Source organism: Chiloscyllium punctatum, chromosome 10 (assembly GCF_047496795.1).
Source record: "Chiloscyllium punctatum isolate Juve2018m chromosome 10, sChiPun1.3, whole genome shotgun sequence".
Lineage (NCBI taxonomy): Eukaryota > Metazoa > Chordata > Chondrichthyes > Orectolobiformes > Hemiscylliidae > Chiloscyllium > Chiloscyllium punctatum.
This window is the reverse complement of record NC_092748.1, coordinates 21853337-21876977: the sequence shown is the minus strand read 5'-3', so window position 1 is coordinate 21876977 and position 23641 is coordinate 21853337. Positions and strand designations below refer to the sequence as shown.

Here is a 23641-nt window from a genome sequence, read left to right as displayed (position 1 = left end):
TGCTATTGGCAATCCAAATAAGGAGGTCAATGCAAAAAGAAATTCCACAGGTCATCTCTTGGATATGATCTAAATGGTTAAAGCAGCTTTGCATCCACCTATTAAAAAAATATTTGTTCAGGTGGTTATGAGCCTCTGATGGATCTGTGCAGTTTGAAGTCACAATTTGACACTTCAGCTTGCCTTACTATCCAAGCTTATAATTATTTCCCTAGATTGCTCCATTATTTAAACATGATAACTAAATTAAAGGTTTGTTGTCCAGTAGCATTCTTTCCAATGTTCAATGCCCTTCACCATGAAAGTGCACATGCACAGATATAAAACTGAATTCACTTAATCTTTAACATGGTTATCTATTGTAGCATAACAGCAAATTTCTGCTTTCAATACCTTATGAGAGGCTGCGTTAAGAACTCTTGTTGATAATGGAGGATTACAAGGCTCAGACTGACTTTTTCCTTTGATGTTGGTGTCCTTTATAACATGGTCTTTTAGCGTGCGCACATTTAACAATGGTTGTGAATGATTTTTAAGTACAGATAACATATGATCTCCTGAGATTTTTGCCAGATGAACTTTAATTGGCTTCCCATGGTATTCTTTTCCATTCATTTCATCCACTGCCAGCTTGGCATAATTGGGAGATGCAACTCTTAGAACTCCGCACCTAGCAAAGCGGAATTACAACTTGTAAGTTCAGAAATGGTTTGAATTAAAACAAATAATGCTAACAAAAGGACACAAGTAAAATATATTCAAAAGGCATTAATTATGTTAGCTCTTACACCTTGTCAGTTCAAAACATACGTGCCCACTAAATTGCTTTGGCTTAAAATAGGACAAGCAAGGAAATTGAGACCTGATTGAACATAGCAACCAAGAGGGTGGAAAATTGATAATGGAGTATAAGGAAATGGCAGATAACTTAAACCAATATTTTGCATCATCCTTCACGTTGGAAGACACTACAAACATTCTGTTGATAACAGATAAGCAAGGTGCTAATGGGAGGAAAGATCTTGAAATAGTCTCTGTCATAACAATAAATTATTTTACAAATCAACAGGATAAAAGGCAGACAACATACATGACCCCAAGGCATTGTCTTTAAAGGAAATGGCTGCAGAAATAGTAGAGGTATTGGTCGAAACATTCCAGACCTAACTTGATACCATGAGGGTTCCAGTGGATTAGAAAACAGAACACGTGATGCCCTTGTTCAATAGCAGAATACAGGAAGCAGACACCTACAGGCCTGGTAGCCTAACACGTCGTAGGAATAGTGTTGGGAGTCTTATCAAGGAAAAACACAGCAAGATATTTAGCAAACCTTAATGCAACTGAACATAAACATTTTGTTATGGGAATTCTTGTTTGACAAAGTGCTAGAGTTCTATGAGGATAGGACAAGCAGGATGATAAAGGGGAATTGTAAATGTACTGTGTTTGGATTTCCAAAGGGAACTGGATAAGGTGCCACATGACAGTGGTACAAGGTAGATGCTCATGGCATTGGGGGTAATGTATTAGCATGGATGACGACTGGTTAATGTACAGAAGGCAGAGTTTAGATTAACGGGCCTTTTTCAGGTTGGAGAGGTGGAACTTCGGAATGCCACAAAGATCAGTCCTAGAGCTTACTATCTATAGAGTCTTAGAGGAAAGGGCACAATATTCAAATTTGCTGGTGATATAAAATAGGTGGGAGGACATGTTGCGATATGGACATCAGAAATCTGCAAGGGGATAAAATAAGTTGAGAGTGGGTAAAATCTTAGCAGAGGGAGTTTAATGTAGAAATGCAAAAAAAGTGCAACATAAAGGGATTTGGAAGATCTTATGCACGAAGCATAAAGGGTTACTGTGCAGATGTAACAAGTAATCAAGAAAGAAAAAGGAATTTATTACTAGGGCATGTGTATTTTGTACTCATGAAGTCTTGTTACAATTGTATAGGGTGTTGTTAGGCCACAATTGGTGTTTTCTGTGTGGTGTTGATTCTGCCTTTAAAAAAAGGATTTACTAACATTGGAGACTGTTCAAGAGAGATGAACTGAGCTAATTCCTGGGATGAAACGGTGAGCTTATCAATAATGGCTAAACACATCTTTATTCATTAGGTATCTGGAAGAATGAAGGATCATCTTAATGAAAAATTCAAGATTCTGAGGAGGTTTGACTGGGTAGATGTTGAGAAGATGTTTCCATTAAACAGGAAATCTCAAAATAATGACTGAATAAGGGGACTCTCATTTAAAACCAAGATATTAAGGTACATCTTCTCCCAGAAGGTAGTGAATGTCTGAAATTCTCTAACGTAAAGAGTTGTGGAGTCTTTAAAGAGGACGTAGGTAGATTTTGAAATATCAGGGTGCTGACAGTTATGCTGAGCTGGTCTGAAAGGGTAGGTGAGACGGGGCACAGATAAGCCACGATCCTGTTGAATGGTTTGGCAGGCTTATCATATTTGACCTGGATTATCTTCCAATTACAGATCTCGCTATCACCAAGCCCACCTTTGTAAAATCTCCTGATTTTGCACTTAACTCAGCTTGTGCTCCTGAAACCCTTGTACATCCCATGGTACACCTTCTATCGCTTGAGGCCAATCAAATCTGTGCTGCTGCTTCCTAACTTTCAGTAAATCATCTTCATTCATCTTCAATGTACTGTACTCACTGTTCTTTTGTGACTTCTGCTGTGTTGAATGTTTACAGTCTATTTCTGTTTAGTCTCTCAAAGTAGTTTTCTTAGATTCCACAAACTCCAAGGCAAGAAGTCTGAATTTACAGCTCAACTGATATACATTCTCTTCACACTAGGTTAGAACTTTTCTATTTTTCCAATGCTACTCAGACATTATCTTGTATACGCCATGATATTAATCCTACTACTTTACGTTTCACCACAGCTCTTTATTCATCCCTTAAGTAGAGATTTTGGACATTCTTGTCCCTCAGCACAGCCAATCCCTCACATTTGCTGTGGTCCTGTTTGATTCGTGCCCTTCAATGCTCTACATATCAGTTTTCTTTTTCTTTTTGCCCCCCTTGTTTCCCTCTCTTCTGTCCCCATCTCCCTGCCCTCTGGTTTAAACGTCCCTAACTACTCTAGTAAGTTCCCACCTCTAGGACATCAATTTCAGTCCTGTCAGGTGTAACTCATTCAACTTATTTTGATCCCACCTCACCCAGAACCATTCCCAAAGTTCCAGGAATCTGGAACCATCGCTCTTACCCTCTCTCTTTAGCCATCTATTCATCTAATATATCCTGCTATTTCTACTCTGACCAGCATGTGGTACTAGCAGTAATCTTGAGACTACTACCTTCGATGTTTTACTTTTCAACTGACTACCTACCTATCTCCCCAAATGCTGCTTTCATGACTGCATCCTTTTTTAAAAACCTATATTATTGGTACTGATTAGTACAACAATCAATGATTGTTCATCCTCCCTCTCCAAATGTCTTGTAGCTGGCTCCTGGTATTCTTGACCCTAGCATCAGGGAGCAACAAATCATCTTGAAGTCTTGTTTGCTGCCACAGAAACACCTATCTATTCCCCTTCCTATTGAACCCACTATAATTACTGTATTCACACACTTTCTATCAAGATTGATGGGGTTCATAAAAGATTTACCAGGAATGTGAAGTTTCAGTTACAGGGAGAGGTTGGGACTTTTTTCACTGGAGCATGGGAGATCGAGTGGTGACTTTATGGAGGTTTTTAAAATCATCAGGGGTATAGATAAGGTGAATGGTAGGTATCTTTTCCTTATAGTGGGGGATTTCAAGACTACAGGGCATAATTTTAAGGTGAGGGGAGAAGAATTTAAAAATGATATGAGGGGCAACTTTTTTTTAAAAAACAGAGTGGTTTGAGTATAGAATGTGGGTACATTTTGATAATTACATGAATAAGAAAGGTTTGGAGAGATATGGGCCAAAGGCAGGCAGGTAGGTGGGACTAATTTAATTTGGGATTATGGTTGACATGGACTGGTTGGCCCGAAGGGTTGGTTTCATTCTGTATAATTCGCCCATGGAGTAGACTCAACTGTGGTCCAGTGAATTTGGCTGCTGACACTTTCTTCTGAGAGGTCATTGCCCTCAATTGTGGGTGGCACAGTGGTTAGCACTGCTGCCTCACAGAGCCAGAGACCTGGGTTCAATTCCCGCCTCAGGCGACTGTCTGTGTGGAGTTTGCACATTCTCCCCACGTCTCCGTGGGTTTCCTCCGGGTGCTCCGGTTTCCTACCACAGTCCAAAAATATGCAGGTTAGGTGAATTTGCCATACTAAATTGCCTGTAGTGTTAGGGGCAGAGGTAAATGTAGGGGAATGGGTCTGGGTGGGTTACGCTTTGGCGGGTCGGTGTTGGACTGAAGGGCCTGTTTCCACACTGTAAGTAATCTAATCTAAACAGTATTCAAAGCAGTACAGAGGAACCTTGATTATCTGAAGGAGATCTTGAGGTCCTGACAGAAACATTACATCAAAGACATATTTACAACACCAATCGCATCTTCTGTTTACAGTGATTAAAAGTGAAACTGGCTTACTGAAAGGCTGCTGAGAACAGTCCAGGACTGCTGGGAGCCCTAGGCACCGTCTCAAATTGACTGACCTCCAGCCCTCTCTACCCATATCTCTCCAACATTGCCCTGTACAGGGCAAAGGTGGAACTTGTCAAAATGTTGCACTAAAAGGTGTGCGTGCGTGTACTATTTGGAGCAGCAGCAGCCTTGTTAGTGTCCAGTCTGGCTGTACCAGAGAGAGGGCGGTGGCACAAGGGTAGGGACAGATGGGGGGGGTGGTGTTGAATGGTTTTGGGTGGGTGGGGGGACTGGGGGTGGATGGGGGAAGCGCTGTTAGATGAGTTTGGGGGCAGTGTTGGATGGGGTTGGGGGCAGTGTTGGACGGGGCAGGCAGGGGTGGTGTTGGACAGGTTTGTGGGGGGGGGCAGTGTTGGACTGGGTTGACGGGGCAGGTCGGGGAAGGTGGTGTTGGACAGGGTAGGGTTGGGTTGGGGAGGGGCAAGGGCTCATGCGGTGTGCTGCTGCTTCATCTCCTGAACAGGGAGCAGACTTAACAGAAAACTCTGAGCCCCAGAGGTAAGGCATTGAACCAATTAAATGAATAATTGATTATTCAAACAAAATACTGCCCACCCATCTCATTCAGATAATAGAGGTTCCTCTGTATATCTGTTTTTCAAGTAAATGGCCACAGATGACTCCATTCCCTTTCTGCTTGTGAAGTTTTACATTACAGAGAGTGACCATTCTGTATATGCTATCTACAATACTCACCCTCATAGAGCCTCCAGTGTAACTCAGCTGCTGCTACAATTCCAAAACTCATCTCCAGGAGTTGCAGCTGGAGACACCTACACATATTCTGGCACTGAATCTGTCCATCTTCCCAAACAGAGCAGAAATAGTATATCACAGCCTTGAGCTTTTGTTCAGTGACTTACTCCTTCAAATTAAATGCTTGGATTGCCCTTAAAATTAAATACTAATATTAATTATTAATTATATTAGGGCCCTTCCTCTTTTGACCTCTATACAAATGCCCTTACAAATTATCATTTCTCTACCAACTCAGAATTGCTTTTCACTAAATCCAGTGTGCCCCATCGCTTATGATATGTTATGTGTGCCCTCCTTTGTGAAGACAGAAACAAAGGAGGAGTTTAATTTGTTGGCCATTTCTTTGTTCCCCATTATAAATTACCCCATTTCTGACCGTAAGAATTTTCACCATACCTTTTTCTCCTACATATTTATAGAAGCTTTTACATCAGTTCTTTTGCTCCCCACAATATAACACTCACTTTATTTTTTTCCCTTCTTAAACAATCCCTAGGTCCTGCTTTGGTGACTTCGACACTTAACAATTCTCGGGTGTTTTTTGTATTTGCCAAGTTCTATGCCTTTTTTTTGCACCTAATATCAGTTTTATCAGACTTGAAATATTAACTTTGTTTCCCTCTCTAAAGTTTGTCAAACTTGGAGGTTGGTGGAGGGTGGAGATTGCTTAGGCCTCTTTTGAAGAAAGCAAATATCCTTCAGCCCATCCTGATAGGTAAATGGACACGTAGAGGGATTGTAAATCCACAGTGAAGATATGCTATTGGGGTCAGAAAACTGGAAATTGTGAAATTAGTGCAAAGCATTAGAAAAATCACTAATGTAAGAGGGAAGAGACTGGACGAGTGGAGAAACAAAAAGTGTCAAGATAGGAGAAATACATTCAGTATACATTTAGAAACTGGCTGAAATAACGAGTCTGCCAGGACAGTTCTATTTGTGCATATTGGGTACAAGACAGAAATGGCTACACAGTGTTGTGATACTATGAGGTTGAAAGCTGTGGAGAAGATATATTCAAAGAGAAGATATTCAGAAGGAGAAGCAGTGACATTGCTGAAAACAACAACTTAAACCTCTGTGTTGGAATCATGGTTCATACAGAGATAGTGTTTGAGAGTTAAAAGTTGGCATGCTAGACAACAGACTTTGTTATCAAAACTGCTAACGAAGATAAGAGTTATGCAAAGTCAGGGTGTTTTTTCTTTTCCTGTATTTTTAAATTGTACACCAAAATGGAAAAAGAACTTTTAAAAATCTGAGGATTACTGAACCTCTTTAAAGCAAATAACCTGACACTGTGTTGCCTACACAGCCGTTTATTTAAGCAGTAGCAGTATTTGCAGATGAACTAGAACCAAGGGATATGAACAAATGGTACTCTGGCTGGCCACAGGTGGCTGATGGGTTACTGGACTAGTGGCCTATTATCAAAACACCTCTTGCTTGACAACAACTGAGAGATTGGCTTTTGGTAACTGAACAGCTTGGGGGTGTCAATGAGACAGCCCAAAGCAACTGGATCTCCGCAAATGCAGGATTTATCTCTGTTCTCTGCAGTAAAAAGCATCTCAAGACTGAAGACAGCCAGTTGCTTCTTAATTGATAACTCAAAGACCTTTATAAAAGACTGTGCACATTTGCTGAAGGAAGATCCAGAAGCAGCGTTCTAATTAGTAAAATAATCATTTCAGTAAATCCTGCCTTCCCAGTCTGTCGCTCCATCCACAAATACCCACATTTTATCTGTGTCTGCCTGTGGGTGTATGTAGAGAGAAGGTTAAAAGGGGTTAGAGGTTTAACTAGTACAGTTATATGGCAATGAGTTAGAATTTTTTATCCACAGTTAGAATCTATTTATTTTTCATGAATTATCACTATCACCAACACATCTCCTGCCCTACCAGATGACCGAACACTCTGGACCACTGCTACACAATCAAAGACTTCATTCCCTGCCCACACTTCAGAAAATCAGATCACAGCACTGTGTTCATCCTACCAGTTTACAAGCAGAAGCTGAAATGGGAGGACCCTTTACAAAAGAAAGTACAATGCTGTACCAAGGCTGTGGAAGACCGTCTCCAGGTCTGTTTGGAATTGGCGGGCTGTATTGTGTTCAAGTACTCAGTGGAAACCTAGATGAGTATGCCACCACCGTCATGGACTTCATTAGCAGATGTGTGGAGGACTGTATACCAAAGATGTCAATCTGTGTGTTCCCCAACTGTAAACCTTGAATGAACTAGGAGATCCACTCATTACTGACGACCAGACGCACAGCATTCAAGCTGGATGACCCAAACCAATACGGGAAATCCAAACAGGACTTCTGCAAACCCATCGAGAATGCTAAGAGGCAGGATCAGACCAAGTTAGAAGCCCAAACCCAACAAGCAGACTCCCATCACCTATGGCAAGCCTAACCAACATTACGGGATACAAAATCAAGTACAGCAAGATAGCGGACAACAATACATCCCTCCCTGATATGCTCAATGCTATCTATACTCTATTTGAGCAGAATGCCAGCGACGCGGAGACACCTGCCCTGACAGCCTCAGACAAATCTGTTCCCTCGGTCACTGTTGCAGATGTCAGATTGGTCTTCCTGAGAGTCATCCTAAGGAAAGCGACAGGCCCAGACCATGTTCCCAGTCGAGCACTCAGATCCTGTGTAGACCAGCTGGCAGAGGTATTCATCGACATCTTCAGCATCTCCCTCCTACAAACCAAAGTCGTCACCTACTTCAAGAACACCATCATGCCTGTACCTAAGGAAGCACATGCAATGTGCCTTAGTGATGAGTGCCCAGTGGCTCTGACCTCAATAATCATTAAGTGCTTCAAAAGGCTGGTCATGGCCTACATCAACTCCAGTCTCCCAGCTTGCCTCGATCCCCTACAATTTGCTTACCAATGTCCACAGTAAATGCCATATCCCCAGCACTGCACTCATTCTTGGAATATCTGGACAACAAGGACACCTATGTCAGATTCCTGCTCATTGACTATAGCTCTGCCTTCAACACCATTATCCCCTCTAGACTGATCTCAAAACTCAGTGACCTTGGTCTCGCCTCCACCCTCTGTGACTAGATCCTCAGCTTTCTGACTCTCAGACCGCGATCAGTAAAGGCGGATAAGTAACACATTCAACACTAGAGAACCTCCTCCACCAAGGATGTGTCCCATACTTACTCTCTGTACACCCATGACTGTCACCAAAATCCAAACGAACACCATCTACAAGTTCACTGATGACACCACAGCAATAGGATAGATATCTTAACCATGACCACTCAAAATACAAGAGAGAGATAGAGAGGCTTGGCGACATGGTGCAATGAGAACAACCTCTCTATTAACATCGGCAAAACCAAAGAACTGATCACTGACTTCAGAAAGAAAGGAGGAGAACAGAGCCCCATCTACAGCAAAGGAACGGAGGTTAAGAGGGTGGACAGCGTCAAGTTCATTGGAGCAATGATAACGGACAACCTGTCCTGGACTTCACATGTAGATATGGTGGTCAAGGCGGTCAAAGAATGCCTCTTCTTGCTCAGACAGCTCAGGAAATGTGGCATGTCCATAATGACTCTCATCAATATCTACAGATGCACTACTGAAAACATATTGTCCGTGTGTGCAACTGCTCTGCCCAACACTAAGAAACCAGAGAAGGTAGTGTGTACAGTGCAGACCATCAAGGAAGTCAATCTTCCATTCATGGACTCCACTTACACAGATCGCTGCCGTGGAAATGCTGCTATCATCATCAAAGATGCATCACACCCTGGTAACATCTCCTACAACCTCTTCTGTCAGGCAGAAGATACAGAAGCCTGAACACATACGCACCAGCAGGTTCAGGAACAACTTCTTTTCGACCATCATTAGACTGATGAACGGACTCTCTTGCCTCAAATAATGCTGATCTTGCTATCGTTGATCTCGCCTATAGCACACCTTGAGTAATGTAATCTATATGCCTTTGTTGAAGTCTTTTTAATCTGTACATCCTTGCTTACTATGATCTGCCTGTACTGCTCATAAACAAAGTTTTTCACTTTACTTCAGTACACGTGACAAATCAAACAATCTTGTAGTATAGAAACCTGGTCCATGATTTGTCAACCACGGTCTGAAAGACAGGCAAATTGGAACACTATATACTCCTATAATCTCTAACTTCTGTGTTGATTCTGAGAGTAGTGAAGCTTGATTTCCAGTGTGCTACTCTAGTGAAGCTTAACAGTTAGATCTGAGAAAACAGAGGCCATCAAATCTAGAGGAAGACAAGCTACACTGGATGAAGGGAGCAGAGAAATTAAAGCGGATGTTGTGTTGATAGTTTTCAAAGAGACCAAGCGCAAGTAAGAGATCAGGAGGAGTCCAGGTGATGGGAGAGTAATGGATTTGGGTGGAAGAGTCTATGGAGCAGTGAGAAGCTTCCTGCCCTAAAGAAATAAGCATGACGGTACAAAAGTGATGTACAAGAATGGTTATGGGATAAGAAATTTCTCTGTATGTAATCTTGAATTTGGAAGTATCGAAAGAGGTCTCCATTAGGTAATCCAAATTTCTGATGCAGCTGTTCAAAAGACATCAGGACCCCTTCTTTAAACATACGCCCTCAACAGGAGATACCCTTGGATCTCCAGAGTTTGAAAGTGGCATCTGTAAGCCCCGGTTGAAATCCCCATGCTCCCACTATCGGAGCATAGGGGGATATTTTATGTGAGTTGCCCTCATTTTGCTGCATTATATTCCAAGCTTTAACTGTATTTAGTATTATGGGGTTTCTACATTGATCTGTGATGATTTTCCTCTTGTCTGAAAATAAGAGGTTAATAAGTGGGCATTTTACTTGAGAAGCCTCGATGTCCAGCCAGATTGATTGTGGGTCAGACAAGACCCAATCGGCTATGTAGCTTAATAGGGAACTTAACAGATATTTCCTAAAGTCTGGGAAATCCAATCCTCCCCTTGCCTGTGGAAGCTGTAGCTTCTTCAGCTTAATGAGGGGCCATCTATGATTCCAGTTAAAGGAACCCAACCAGCCATATAATTTACGTAATGCCAGTCTCAGCAGCATCACCTGAAGCATTCTCATAGGGTATAGGAGACGGGGCAGGACATTCATTTTAATTAGTGCTATTCTACCTACCCAGGAAATTGGAAGGTCTCCCCATCGCTGGAGGTCCTGCCTTATCCTTTCCAGTAAATGCAATAAGTTAGCCTTGTATAACTGACCATACTGGGGTGATAAAAACACCTAAATATAAGAAACCCTCCAGGGACCACCAAAAGGGAAAGTAGTATCCGTCCAATAAATGGGATATACTAGCAAGGCCGCCCATTGGCATAGCCTCCGAATTTGAAAAATTAATTTTATAGCCTGAAAATACAGTAAATGTATTAATAACTTGGATTAAGTGAGGTACGGACGTCAGAGGATTACTGAGAAATAGAAGAACATCGTCTGCATAAAGGGTAGTTTTATGTTTACACGTACCAATCCTCGGGGTCGTTATATTAGGGTCAGCCTGTATAGCTTCTGCTAGTGGCTCAATTATTAGCGTAAATAACAATGGCGAGAGAGGACATCCCTGACGGCAGCCCCTATCTACACTCAAGCTATCCGAGCCTAATCCATTGGTAATCACAACTGCTTTGGGATCACTATACAATGTTGAGACCCATTTGGTAAACACCTTTCCAATGCCAAACCTTTCCAATGTGTAAAACAAATATGACCATTCAACCCTGTCGAATGCCTTTTCCTCGTCAAATGAGACTCAGACTTGCTGGGTCGCTGCCATCTTGGATCCCCGCAGAGTTTCTTCTTAAGGCATTGAATGAGAATGGAACTGGGAATCAGGAAAGCTTACAGATCCTGAGAATCAGTGCTGATGGAGAGAGCTCCATAAGACATAACAGCAGAAGTGGGCCATTCAGCCAGAGTCTGCTCAGCTATTCAATGAGATCATGGCTAATCTGACACTCCACTTTCCTGTCTTTACTCCGAAACCCTTGATTCTCTTACTGATTAAGAATCTGTCTATCTCAACCTTGAATTTACTTAATAACCCAGCCTCAACAGTCCTCTATGGCACAGAATTCCACAGACTTCCTACCCTCAGGAGAAATTCCTCATCTGACTTAAATTTGTGATCTCTCATTTAATGATTATACTCTTTGGCTCTCATTCACAAGGGGAAACAAAGCATATGGACATGCATGACACTGAGTACCCTTCACAGAATGCAGAGGAGACAGTTGTCTGACCAGCACTGTTTGCTATTACATACTAATAATTCTGGCGGATTCGGAACATGAGAAATGGAATTTCAACTGGAATTCACATGGTAAATCCAAGCTGAAGACAGTCACTGAAGGAGGAGGTATGGCTGTGCAAATGTGTCTTGGCAAATTCCTTATCAAACACCAAGTTCTTATCCTGGTTTTATTTGGAGGTCTAGAATGTTCTCACGTCACTTTGTCACGAGTGGAGGGCTGGAAACTGGAGGGCTCATGCAATATGAGTAGAGCTCAAAAATAAGATGGGTGCAACCACTCTGATGGATTAAACTATAGACTCCCCAACAGCCATCAAGACATTGAGGAACAAATATGAAGGCAGATTATAGAAAGGTGTAATAAAATAGAGGTTATCATAATCATAGTGGGTGACTTTAACTTACCCAATATTATGGGACTTCGAGTCATAAGGCATGGAAACAGACCCTTTGGTCCAACCAATCCATGCCAAACTAATCCCAAACTAAAACTAGTCCCATCTGCCCACTCCAGGTCCATTTTGCTCCAAACCTTTCCTATTCTTGTACTCATCTAAGTGTCTTTTAAACATCTTTTAAATTGTGCCCACATCCACCACTTCCTTACAGTAAGATTAGATTAGATTACATTACATTAGATTAGATTAGATTACATTACAGTGTGGAAACAGGCCCTTCGGCCCAACAAGTCCACACCACCCCGCCGAAGCGCAACCCACCCATACCCCTACATTTACCCCTTACCTAACACTACGGACAATTTAGCAAGGCCAATTTACCTGACCTGCACATCTTTGGACTGTGGGAGGAAACCGGAGCACCCGGAGGAAACCCACGCAGACACGGGGAGAACGTGGAAACTCCACACAGTCAGTCGCCTGAGGCGGGAATTGAACCCGGGTCTCTGGCGCTGTGAGGCAGCAGTACTAACCACTGTGCCACATCTAAGAAGCTTAGATGGGGCAGAAGTGGTTGAATGCATTCAACAGGGTTTCTTAAAACAGTATGTGGACAGTCCAACTAGAGAAGGGATCATACTGAACCTTGCATTGGCTAATGAGCCTGGTCAAATGGGAGAGCACTTTGGGAACAGTGATTACAAATCCTTAGGTTTTAAGACAGCTATGATAAAGGACAAGTCAGACCTTGCAGCAAAGTACTAAAATGGGGGAGGGCACTTTACATCAGAATTAGGCATGACCAGCGGTTATTGGGCAAGTCCATATTTGATATGTGGGAGTTGTTGAAAGATCTACTGATCAGAGTTCAGGACAGGCATGTTCCAGTATGGAGGAAGAACAAGGATGGCAAGATCAGGGACTCTTGGATAATGAGGGAGACTGTCAATTTAGTCAAAAGAAGAAGAAAAGCATATGTAAGGTTTAGGAAGCTAAAATCATACAGGGCTGGTGAGGAATATACAGAAAGCAGGTAAGACCTCAAGCAGGGAATTAGAAGAGCAAGCTGGAGCCATGAAATAACCTTGCAAATAGGGTTAAAGAGAATTCCAAGGCATTCTATACAGACTCAGAACGGAAACAGATCTTTTGGTCCAACCAGTCCATGCCAAACAGAATCCCAAGCGAAACTAGTCCTAACCGCAAGCTCCTGGTCCATATCCCTTCAAGTTTCTCTTCATGTACTAATCCAAATGTCTTTTAAAAATTGTAATTGTACCCATATCCACCATTTCATTTGGAGGTTCATTCCACATCAATCACCCTTTAAAATATTTGCTCATGTCTTTTTTAAAATCTATCTCGTCTCACCCTAAACATGCGCCCCCTAATCTTGAAACTCCCCCATCCGAGAGAAAAGGCAACTACCATTACCTCGATCTATACCCCTCATTATTTTATATACATCCGTAAGATCATCTCTCAACCTACAAGAGGAAAACTAGAGAGGGGATAGGACCATTCAAGAATAAAGGAGTGCATTTGTGCTTAGAGGCAGAGAATATAGGCAAGATCATAACTGGGTACTCTGCATTGGTATTCACCCAAGAGAAGGTCATGGAGGATATTGAGCTTAATGTGGAGCATGCTCATATCCTAGGGCGGCTTGAGATCAAGAAAGAACCGGTATTGGAGCATCAAGGTGGGAAGTCCACAGGGTCCGATTGCATCTACTCCAGGTTATTTTAGAGAGACAAGAGAAGAGATTGATAAGATCTTGACCAAGATCTTTTTATCCTCACTAGCCACCAGAGAGGTCATGGAGGACTGGAAAGTAACTAATATCGTTCCTCTGTTCAAGGAGGGAAATAGTGATAATCCATTATACTACAGACCCGTGAGTCTCACATCCATGGTTGGGAAGCTATTCGAGAGAATTCTGAGGGATAATATTTACTTGCATTTGGAAAAGCATGGCCTAATTCGGGACAATCAGCAATGCTGTGTGTGGCAGGTCATGTCTGACTAACTTGACTAAAGGTTTTGAGATGGTGATAAAGGTGATCCAGGAGTGTAGAGCAGTGGATGTTGTCTGTACGGATTTTAATAAGGTTTTTGACAAGGTCCCCAATGGTGGGCTCATTCAAGATTAAGATCCATGGGATCCATGATGATGGTGGCCACTAGGATACAGAATAGGCTTGCCCATGGAAGGCAGAAGATAGTAGTGGACATTTTGGATGAAAATGAAGATGGGTAGGTTAGTAAGTTTGCAAACAGCACAAAGATTGGAGGAGTTGTGCATAGTATGGAAGGCTTTCAAAGCACAGAGTGGGATATAGATCAGGAGGAAACTGAGGACTGCAGATGCTGGAGATCAGAGTCAGAAAGTGTGGTGCTAGAAAAGCACAACCAGTCGGGCAGCATCCGAGGAGCAGAAGAATCGATGTTTTGAGCATAAGTTTTTCATCAAGAATGGGCTCTCCCTGACGAAGAACATATGGTTTCAAATGGCGACTCTCCTGCTCCTTGGATGCTGCCTGACTGGCTGCACTTTTCCAGCACCACACTTTTTGACTGGGATATAGATCAATTGCAGATACTAGTGAAGAAATGGCAGATGGAGTTTGATCCAGGCAAGTGTGAGGTGTTGCACTTTAAGAGATCAAATGTTAAGGAAAAGTCTAGTTAATGGAAGGACCTTGAAAAGCACTGATGTACAGAGGGAATTTGGGGTTCAAGTCCCAACTAGCTTCCCCAAAAGTGGCCGCATAAGTAGATAGGATGGTAAAGAAGGCGCATGGCATACTGGCCATTACTGGTAAGTGCAATGAGTACAAGAGTCAGAATGTCATGTTGCAGCTTTACATGACTTTGGTTAGGCCACACAAAGAACAATACAGCACAGGAACAGACCCTTCAGCTTTCCAAGTCCGCGCCAATTGGGATGGGACCATTCGCCATAGCAGATTCGCCGCTGACGATTAGCCACTGCCCTTTGACTGCCGAGGACACTTAGCCATCGCCCACTGAAGGCGATTCACTACTGCAAATAAGTTGTATATTTTGAAGCACTCGCAGATTTTTTGCCTCGAGAACTACAACCAATACTAGATTGGTGTGAGTTTAATTATATTGGACTCTACAATAGACGTGGCAGCAGCCCCATGATGTGTGGTCGGTCGATGAGACAATAAACGAAGATCGTACAAATAATCACGCTGAAGCTGCTCATAGGAGAATTGCTTTTGTACTCAGAGCTCACCACCCAACGATATGGAAATTTATTGGAATGTTAATGAAAGTGCAAAAGGGGCAAGATTTATATCTGGAACAGCTGATAGTGGGTTACCCACCACAAATAAAGCTAAAAAATAAATCGAGACGCAGACGATAGAATAAAAAAAATTGTTCATGAATACGGTGAAAGAGATTGTTTGGAATATCTTAGATAAATAGCACATAACTAACAAATGAACTGAAATTTCATTGTTTAATATTAATGAGAGATTTTACTGCCGTTATGAAGATTTTAAAAATATATTTCCTTTTTCTGGTTAAAGTTTGTAAACTCATTTTTATATATAAACCAATTAAATGATATTTATTTTACTTTTTTTAAAATCAATATGTTGTATGTAGTTGTATAAATAAAAGGGACTGTGAAGTATGAAAGAACAGGTGGGAGGGAAAATAATCAGTACATATATATGTTTCTGATGGCGAACAGTCTCCAGAGGGCAAACAACCCCAGTGGAGAAATGCTGGTGGAGAACTGGCAGTGGCTAATCATTGGCGATGAATCTGCCGTGGCGAATTGTCACCAACCTATGTCGACACATTTTGCCCTTCCACACTAAAGCTGTCTTCATTTACAGGATTCCTATCTCATTATTCCCTTCATAGTCAAGTATTCATCCAGGTCCTTCTTGGATGCTGCTATCATGTCAGCTTCCATCACCTCCTTTGGCAATACATTCCAGGCACTCACCATTCTTTGTGTGAAAAACCTGCCTTGCTCATCTCTTTTAAACCCTCCCACCCCACCACCTTGAACTTGCATCCCCTAGTAATTCAGTCAATATATAACTGATCTATATCCTGCTGCATCCTCCGACAATCTTCCTTGCTATGCGCAACTCCACCAATCTTTGTATCATCCACAAACTTAATTAGCCCAGCTACATTTTCCTTCAAAACATTTATGTAGATCACGAACAGCTAAGGTCACATCACTGATCCCTGTGGGACACCACCAGTCACAACCCTCCTTTCCAAAAAGCATAATTCCACCACTATCCTCTGTCGCTTATGTCTAAGCCAGTTTTGCAATAATCTTGCGAGTCCATCCTGATAGCACATGACTTCATCTTTTATACCAGTCAGCTATGAGGGATCTTGTCAAAGGCTTTACTGAAATCCATGTAGACAACATCAACTACTTCTCCCTCAATCATCTTGGTCACCTCCTCAAAAAACTCGATCAAGTTAGTGAGGCACGAACTCCCTCGCTCAAAACACGCTGTCTATCGTTAATAAGTCCACTTATTTCTAAATGCTTATAGATTTCATAGAATCTGTACAGAGTGAAACAGACCATTTGAACCACACCAACTCTCCAAACAGCATCTCACCCAGACCCAGTCTGTTACCCTATCCCTGTAACCTTGCATTTCCCATGGTTAATCCATCTAGCTGGCACATCCCCAGAGACTATGGGCAATTTAGCATAGCCAATCCATGCAACTTGCATATCTCTGGACTGTGGGAGGAAACTGAAGCACCCGGTGGAAACCCACAGGTAGAATAGACAGTTGCCCAAGGGCGGAATCGAACTCAGGTCGCTGTGCTGTGAGGCAGTGGTGCTAACCACCGGGCCACCATGCCACAGTGATCCTGTCCCTGAAAATGTTTTCCAATAATTTCCCTACCACTGATGTTAGGCTCACAGGGATTTCCTGGTTTACCCCTGCTACTCTTCTTATGGGAAAACATTGGCTTTTCTCCAGTCCTCTGAGAACTCACCTGTGGCCAAAGAGGATACAAATACGTTGGTCAATGCTCCAGCAATTTGCTCTCGTCTCCCTCAATATTTTGGGATAGATCCCATCTGGACCTGGGGTCTTATCTACCTTACTACTTTTTAAAACACACAACACCTCTTCCTTTTCAATAGTAACCTGGCTTAGAAATTCAACACACTCTTCCCTGAGACCATTCTCCACCAATTCCTTTTTTTTGGGTGAATACCATGTGGAAATAAAATTTGACACACTTTATATGACAACCACTTTGTCACAAAATTAGTCTCTCAAGTTAAAGCACAGATTGTTGACATGTTATTTCGGAGAATTGCTGCCATACCTGTTTTGTTAAAATAACCTTTCAATTGCCAAAGATTTCGCACGTCCCCTCCCCCAGATGCCAGTTTATTCTGCTTTCACAATGATATAAATTCAATCACATTATGATCACTGGCTTCTAAGGGTTCCTTCACCTTAAGCTTCCTTATCAAGTCTGCCTCATCACACAACACTAAAACCAGTATTGCCTGTTTTCTAGTGGGTTCCACCACAAGGTGCTCCAAACATTCCACAAATTCCATTCCACTACCAACCTGATTTTCCTAGTCTACCTGCATACTGAAATCCCTCATGGTCACTGTAACTTTGCCTTTCTTACACACCTTTTCTATTTCCTGCTGTATCTTGTGCCACAGGCCACAGATCCTGAATACTGTTTGGAAGCCTGTACATAACTCCCATTATGAGTTTTTAAACTTTTGCGGTTCCTCAATTCAACCCACACAGATTCCACACCATCTGATCCTTCTTTGTATCTTACTATTGATTTAATTTCATTTCTTAGTAATTAAGCAACTGCACCCCCTCTGTCCATCTGCCTATCTTTATTCAGCTCCCAATCCTGATGTCCTTGCAGCACCATCTGTGATGCCCACCAAGTCATACCTGCCAATTTCTATGTGCACCACAAGTTCACTTACTTTATTTCTTATTCAGTGTGCATTCAGATTCATACCTTCAGCCTCGTTTTAAGAATTCCTCTTCTCATGTTCATTCACTTTGCCAGTGCACTTGAAGCTTGATCACTAACCCTTTCTAATATCCCAAAAGTGGCCCAATAAGGGTTTTATACAGCTGCAACATGGTTTGCCAACTCTTGGACTCCATGCACCAGCTGACATATGCTTTCTTAAATGACCTTGGTCACCTGTGTTGTCACATTTAGGGAAGTGTGGACTTGCACGCCTAGATCCATCTATATAGAGTCATAGAGATGTACAACATGGAAACAGACTCTTCGGTCCAAACTGTCCATGCCGACCAGATATCCCAAACCCAATCTAGTCCCACCTGCCAGCACCCGGCTCATATCCCTCCAAACCCTTCCTATTCATATACCCATCCAAATACCTCTTAAATGTTGCAATTGTGCCAGCCTCCACCACTCCTCTGGCAGCTCATTCCATACATGTACCACCCTCTGCGTGAAAAAGTTGCCCCGAGATCTCTTTTATATATCTTTCCCCTCTCACCCTAAACCTATGCCCTCTGGTTCTGGATTCCCCAACCCCAGAGAAAAGGCTTTGCCGATTTACCCTATCCATGCGTCTCATAATTTTGTAAAGCTCTATAAGGTCACCCCTCAGCCTCCGACGCTCCAGGGAAAACAACCCCAGCCTGTTCAGCCTCTCCCTATAATTCAAATCCTCCAACCCTGGCAACATTCTTGTAAATCTTTTCTGAACCTTTTCAAGTTTCACAACATCTTTCCGATAGGAAGGAGACCAGAATTGCACGCAAATGTTCCAACAGTGGCCTAACCAATGTCCTTTACAGCTGCAACATGACCTCCCAACTCCTGTACTCAATACTCTGACCAATAAAGGAAAGCATACCAAACGCCTTCTTCACTATCCTATCTACCTGCGACTCTACTTTTAAGGAGCTATGAACCTGCACTCTCAGGTCTCGTTGTTCAACAACACTCCTTAGGGCCTTACCATTAAGTGTATAAGTCCTGCTAAGATTTGCTTTCCCAAAATGCAGCACCTTGCATTTATCTGAACTAAACTGCCATCTGCCACTTCTTAGCCCATTGGCCCATCTGGTCCAGATCCTGTTGTAATCTGAGGTAATCCTCTTCGCTGTCCACTACACCTCCAATTTTGGTGTCATCTGCAAACGTACTAACTATACCCCTTATGCTCGCATCCAAATCATTTATATAAATGACAAAAAGTAGAGGACCCAGCACCGATCCTTGTGGCACTCCACTGGTCACAGGCCTCCAGTCTGAAAAACAACCCTCCACCACCACTCTGTCTTTTACCTTTGAACCAGTTCTGTATCCAAATGGCTAGTTCCCCCTGTATTCCATGAGATCTAACCTTGCTAATCAGTCTCCCATGGGGAACCTTGTCAAATGCCTTACTGAAGTCCATATAGATCACATCTACTGCTCTGCCCTCATCAATCTTCTTAGTTACTTCTTCAAAAAACTCAATCAAGTTTGTGAGACATGATTTCCCACGCACAAAGCCATGTTGACTATCCCAAATCAGTCCTTGCTTTTCCAAATACATGTTCATCCTGTCCCTCAGGATTCCCTCCAACAACTTGCCCACCACCAAGGTCAGGCTCACCGGTTTATAGTTCCCTGGTTTGTCTTTACCGCCCTTCTTAAACAGTGGCACCATGTTAGCCAACTTCCAGTCTTCCGGCACCTCACTTGTGACTATCGATGATACAAATATCTCAGCAAAAGGCCCAGCAATCACTTCTCTAGCTTCCCATAGAGTTAGAGGGTACACCTGATCAGGTCCTGGGGATTTATCCACCTTTACCTGTTTCAAGACATCCAGCACTTGCTCCTCTGTAATCTGGAAATTTTGCAAGATGTCACCATCTATTTCCCTACAGTCTACATCTTCCATATACTTTTGCACAGTAAATACCAATGCAAAATATTCATTTAGTATTTCCCCCATTTTCCACGGCTCCACACAAAGGCCGTAAGGGTTCTGCCATTTACAGGAAAATTTACATCTAAATTTGATCCTTCAAAATGCATCACCTCACACTTGTCTGGATTAAACTCCAATGGCTATTTCTGTGCCCTAGTCACCAATCCATATCCTGTTGTATCCTTTTAAAATCATCAGCACTATCAGCAACTTCACAATCTTCCTGTCACCTGCAAATTTACTTTTCAGACCACCCAAATTTTCCTCCAGATCATTTAAAGATAATACAAACAACAAAGGATCTCAGATTGAGCCCTGTGGAACACCACTAATTACCAGTCTCCATTCTGAAAAGCATCCTTCCACCTGCCTTCCATGACTAAGCCAGTTTTGTAACCATCTAGCCAATCCACCCCGAATCCCACGTGATTTTAGTTTTTGTACTTAGGTGCCATGTGGAACTTTATCAAATGCCTTACTAAAGTCCATATAAACAATATCAATAGCCCTTCCTTCATCAACTATCCTTGTTACCTCTTCAAAAAAAATTCAATCAGGTTAGTGAGACACGATGTTTCCTGTACAAAACCATGCTGCCTGTCACTAACTAATCCAAATTATTTCCATCATCTCACACTTATCCAGATTGAATTCCATTTGCCACCAAGCAACCCACCTGAATATATCCTGCTGTAATGAAAGGCTACCTGCTTCACCGTTTATCACTCCATCAATTTTTCTACCATCTGTGAATGTATTAGCTCTCTTACATTCAAGTCTAGATCATCTCCATGAACTACAAGACAGCAAGACCCTCAGCATCGACTTGTGCGATACCCGATATGACACAGACTTCCAGTTGGAAAATTACCACTCAACCACTGCCCTCTGCTTCCTGCCACTCAGCCAATTGTGCATCTAATTTGCCAAATTCCCTTGGATCTTATGGGCTTTTATCTTTGCAATCAGTCTTCCATACAGGACCTTATCAAACAACTTGCTGAAGTCCAAGCAGACCACATCAAAAGCATTTCCTTCATCCACACACTTGATCACCTTTCTGAAAAATTCATTCAAGTTGGTCAGACATGACCTCCTTTCAACAAAACCATGCTGACTTCTTTTGATTAATACCTGCTTCTCCAAATGCAGATTAATTCACTCAGAATTGCTTCCAATAGATTCCCCACCATTAACAGTAGACTCACTGGCCTGTAGTATCCTGGTTTATTCCTTGTTCTCTTCTTGAGAAAATGGTACCATGCATGTCAAAATGGAAGATGTTCAGTGTGAAAGAGGTGAGTTTTGATGGACTGAATAGCTTTTCTCTGCCTTAAATTAGAAATGGAAAAGGCAATTTAAGCATAATGCGTGCTCATTTTTTGATAGATTAGCCACACTGCCCCACAATATTCCTCAGTTACTATTCTCTCAAGTAACACATAGCCACTAGTTAGTTATACAATAGAAATAGACTCGAGACACTACATCCTTTCCTGAACAATACTGAAATGGAAAAAGTTCACTGGACTTTCCCCTCAGCTTTCTAATTTTGATTTGCTGTACAACAAAACTAAACTTTCCAAATTTGATTTCTAATTCCGGCTAGTCTATAGCTATAGGACAGCACAGTGCCTCCGTGGTTAGCACTGCTGCCTTACGGCACCAGGGACCTGGGCTCAATTCTAGCCTTGAGCGATTGTCTGTGTGGAGTTTGCACATTCTCTTTATGTCTGTATGGGTTTCCTCCCAGAGTCCAAAAATGTGCAGATTAGGTGAATTGGCCATGCTAAATTGCTGATAGTGTTCAGGGACATTAGTCGGGTAATATGACAGGGGAATGGGTATAAGTGGGATACTCATCGGAGGGTTGGTGTGGACTTGTTGGGCCAAATGGCCTGTTTCCACACTGGGGATTCTATAACCTCAACTGCTAGAAAAGCACAAAATTGCAATTATAACCGCAGTAAACTGCACTCAGTTGAATAAGCAGACAAACCAGTGGGCACCAAGGACCCGAATCTGATTCCAACCTTGGATGACTGCCTGTCTGGAATTTGCACATTCTCCCCATGTCTACATGGGTTTCCTCTGGGTGCTCCAGTTTCCTCCCAATCTGAAGATGTGCAGGATAGATGGATTGGCTATGTTAAATGGACCATAGTGTCCAGGGATGGGCAGGCTAAGTGCATTAGCCATGGGAAATGCAGGGTTACAGGGACAGGGTGGAGAAGGTGTGTTTGGGTGGGATGGTCTTTGGTGTGGATTCAATGGTCCTAGTGGTTTGCTTCCAAACTGTAGGGATTTCACGGAAAACCAATAAAATTGTGAGATACTGCATTGCAAGCACAGCTTAAATGAATATCACAACATACTATTTATGGATTGGTGTAATTACTTTAAAAGAAAAGAAAGGCACTTATATAGCAGCTACCATGATCTCAGAAACTAGAAGGCATAAGTTTAGGGTGAGAGAGGAAAGATGTAAAAGGGACCTAAAGAGCACCTTTTTCACACATAGGGTGGTGCATGTATGGAATGAGCTATAGTGGTGGAGGCTGGTACAATTACAGCATTTGAAAGGCATCTGGTTAGGTATATGAATAGGAAGGGTTTACAGGGATATGGGCTAAGTGCTGGCAAAAGGTATTAGATTAGGTTAGGATATCAGGTCAGCATGGACGAGTTGATCAAAAGGATCTGTTTTACTGGGGTACATCTCTATGACTTTAAAGCTAATCACAGACAGTGAAGTAACTTTGAAGAGTAGTCATTTTCACAACATTTGCTGCCAATGTGTAAAGAATAAGGTCCTGAAAACAGCAGGTAAACAATAAGCTACGTTGTTAAAACTGATTCTTTATCAGAGTGTGATTGTGACACTAATAATAGCATCACATCCCAAAAGAATCACTCATTACCAACTGGGTCAATACGTAGTAATATTCACAAGTTTCTTATATGGTTGGGGAATAAGAATAACTCTCCATTTCTGGCCCGTTCACAGTCAAGATTAAATAAGAAATGAGTTAATTAAAATTACAGAGTTAAACACCAGGCAACTTTAAGTGGAATTCATGATTTGGATAAATCAAGTCATGAGGAAATAGAAAAAATCCAAACTTCTTACTGGTTAACTGGAAACAATAGGAGAAAAGTTTTAAAAATGCTATTTGGATTGCATGCATTCCAGTCTTAAACAAAAAAGTCTGGCGCCTGTAATATACAAAAATACAACTAATGTACAGTTTTAACTGCAAAAGTCAAAAGAAAACTCCTTCAAGTAACCTGAACTTGGGGAATCCCAATTTTAAGTGTACCTCAGCTGTGGTGATTCATGACCTAAAGCATAGGTCTGGTTAATACATTATTGTTCTGCAGACCACCACCATCTTGCCTTAAGATTCAACAAAATGCAGTGATGAAGCAAAGCTTTCAGATAGTTTCAGATTACCTGTATTCACCATGCAAAGTGCAAAGCCAAATTCCAGACACCTGGTACTTCTGAAAAAGGTTTCTTAATTCAATCTAGGAAGGTTAGAAAAAACAAATCCTGTTACATGAATACTATGAT

At 42.0% G+C, this 23641-nt stretch overlaps 1 protein-coding gene across 2 annotated transcripts in view; it reads right to left on the bottom strand.

The window, feature by feature from the left end:
* Positions 1-23641, bottom strand: part of rbm44 (RNA binding motif protein 44) — a 141685-nt gene that overhangs the window by 7197 nt on the left and 110847 nt on the right. For both annotated transcript variants that reach the window (XM_072578668.1, XM_072578669.1), the window contains 2 exons: positions 23522-23595; positions 394-670 (listed from right to left, as the gene is read on the bottom strand). In XM_072578668.1, coding sequence (XP_072434769.1) covers positions 394-670; positions 23522-23595 — 351 coding nt within the window. The remainder of the gene's footprint in view (positions 1-393; positions 671-23521; positions 23596-23641) is intronic.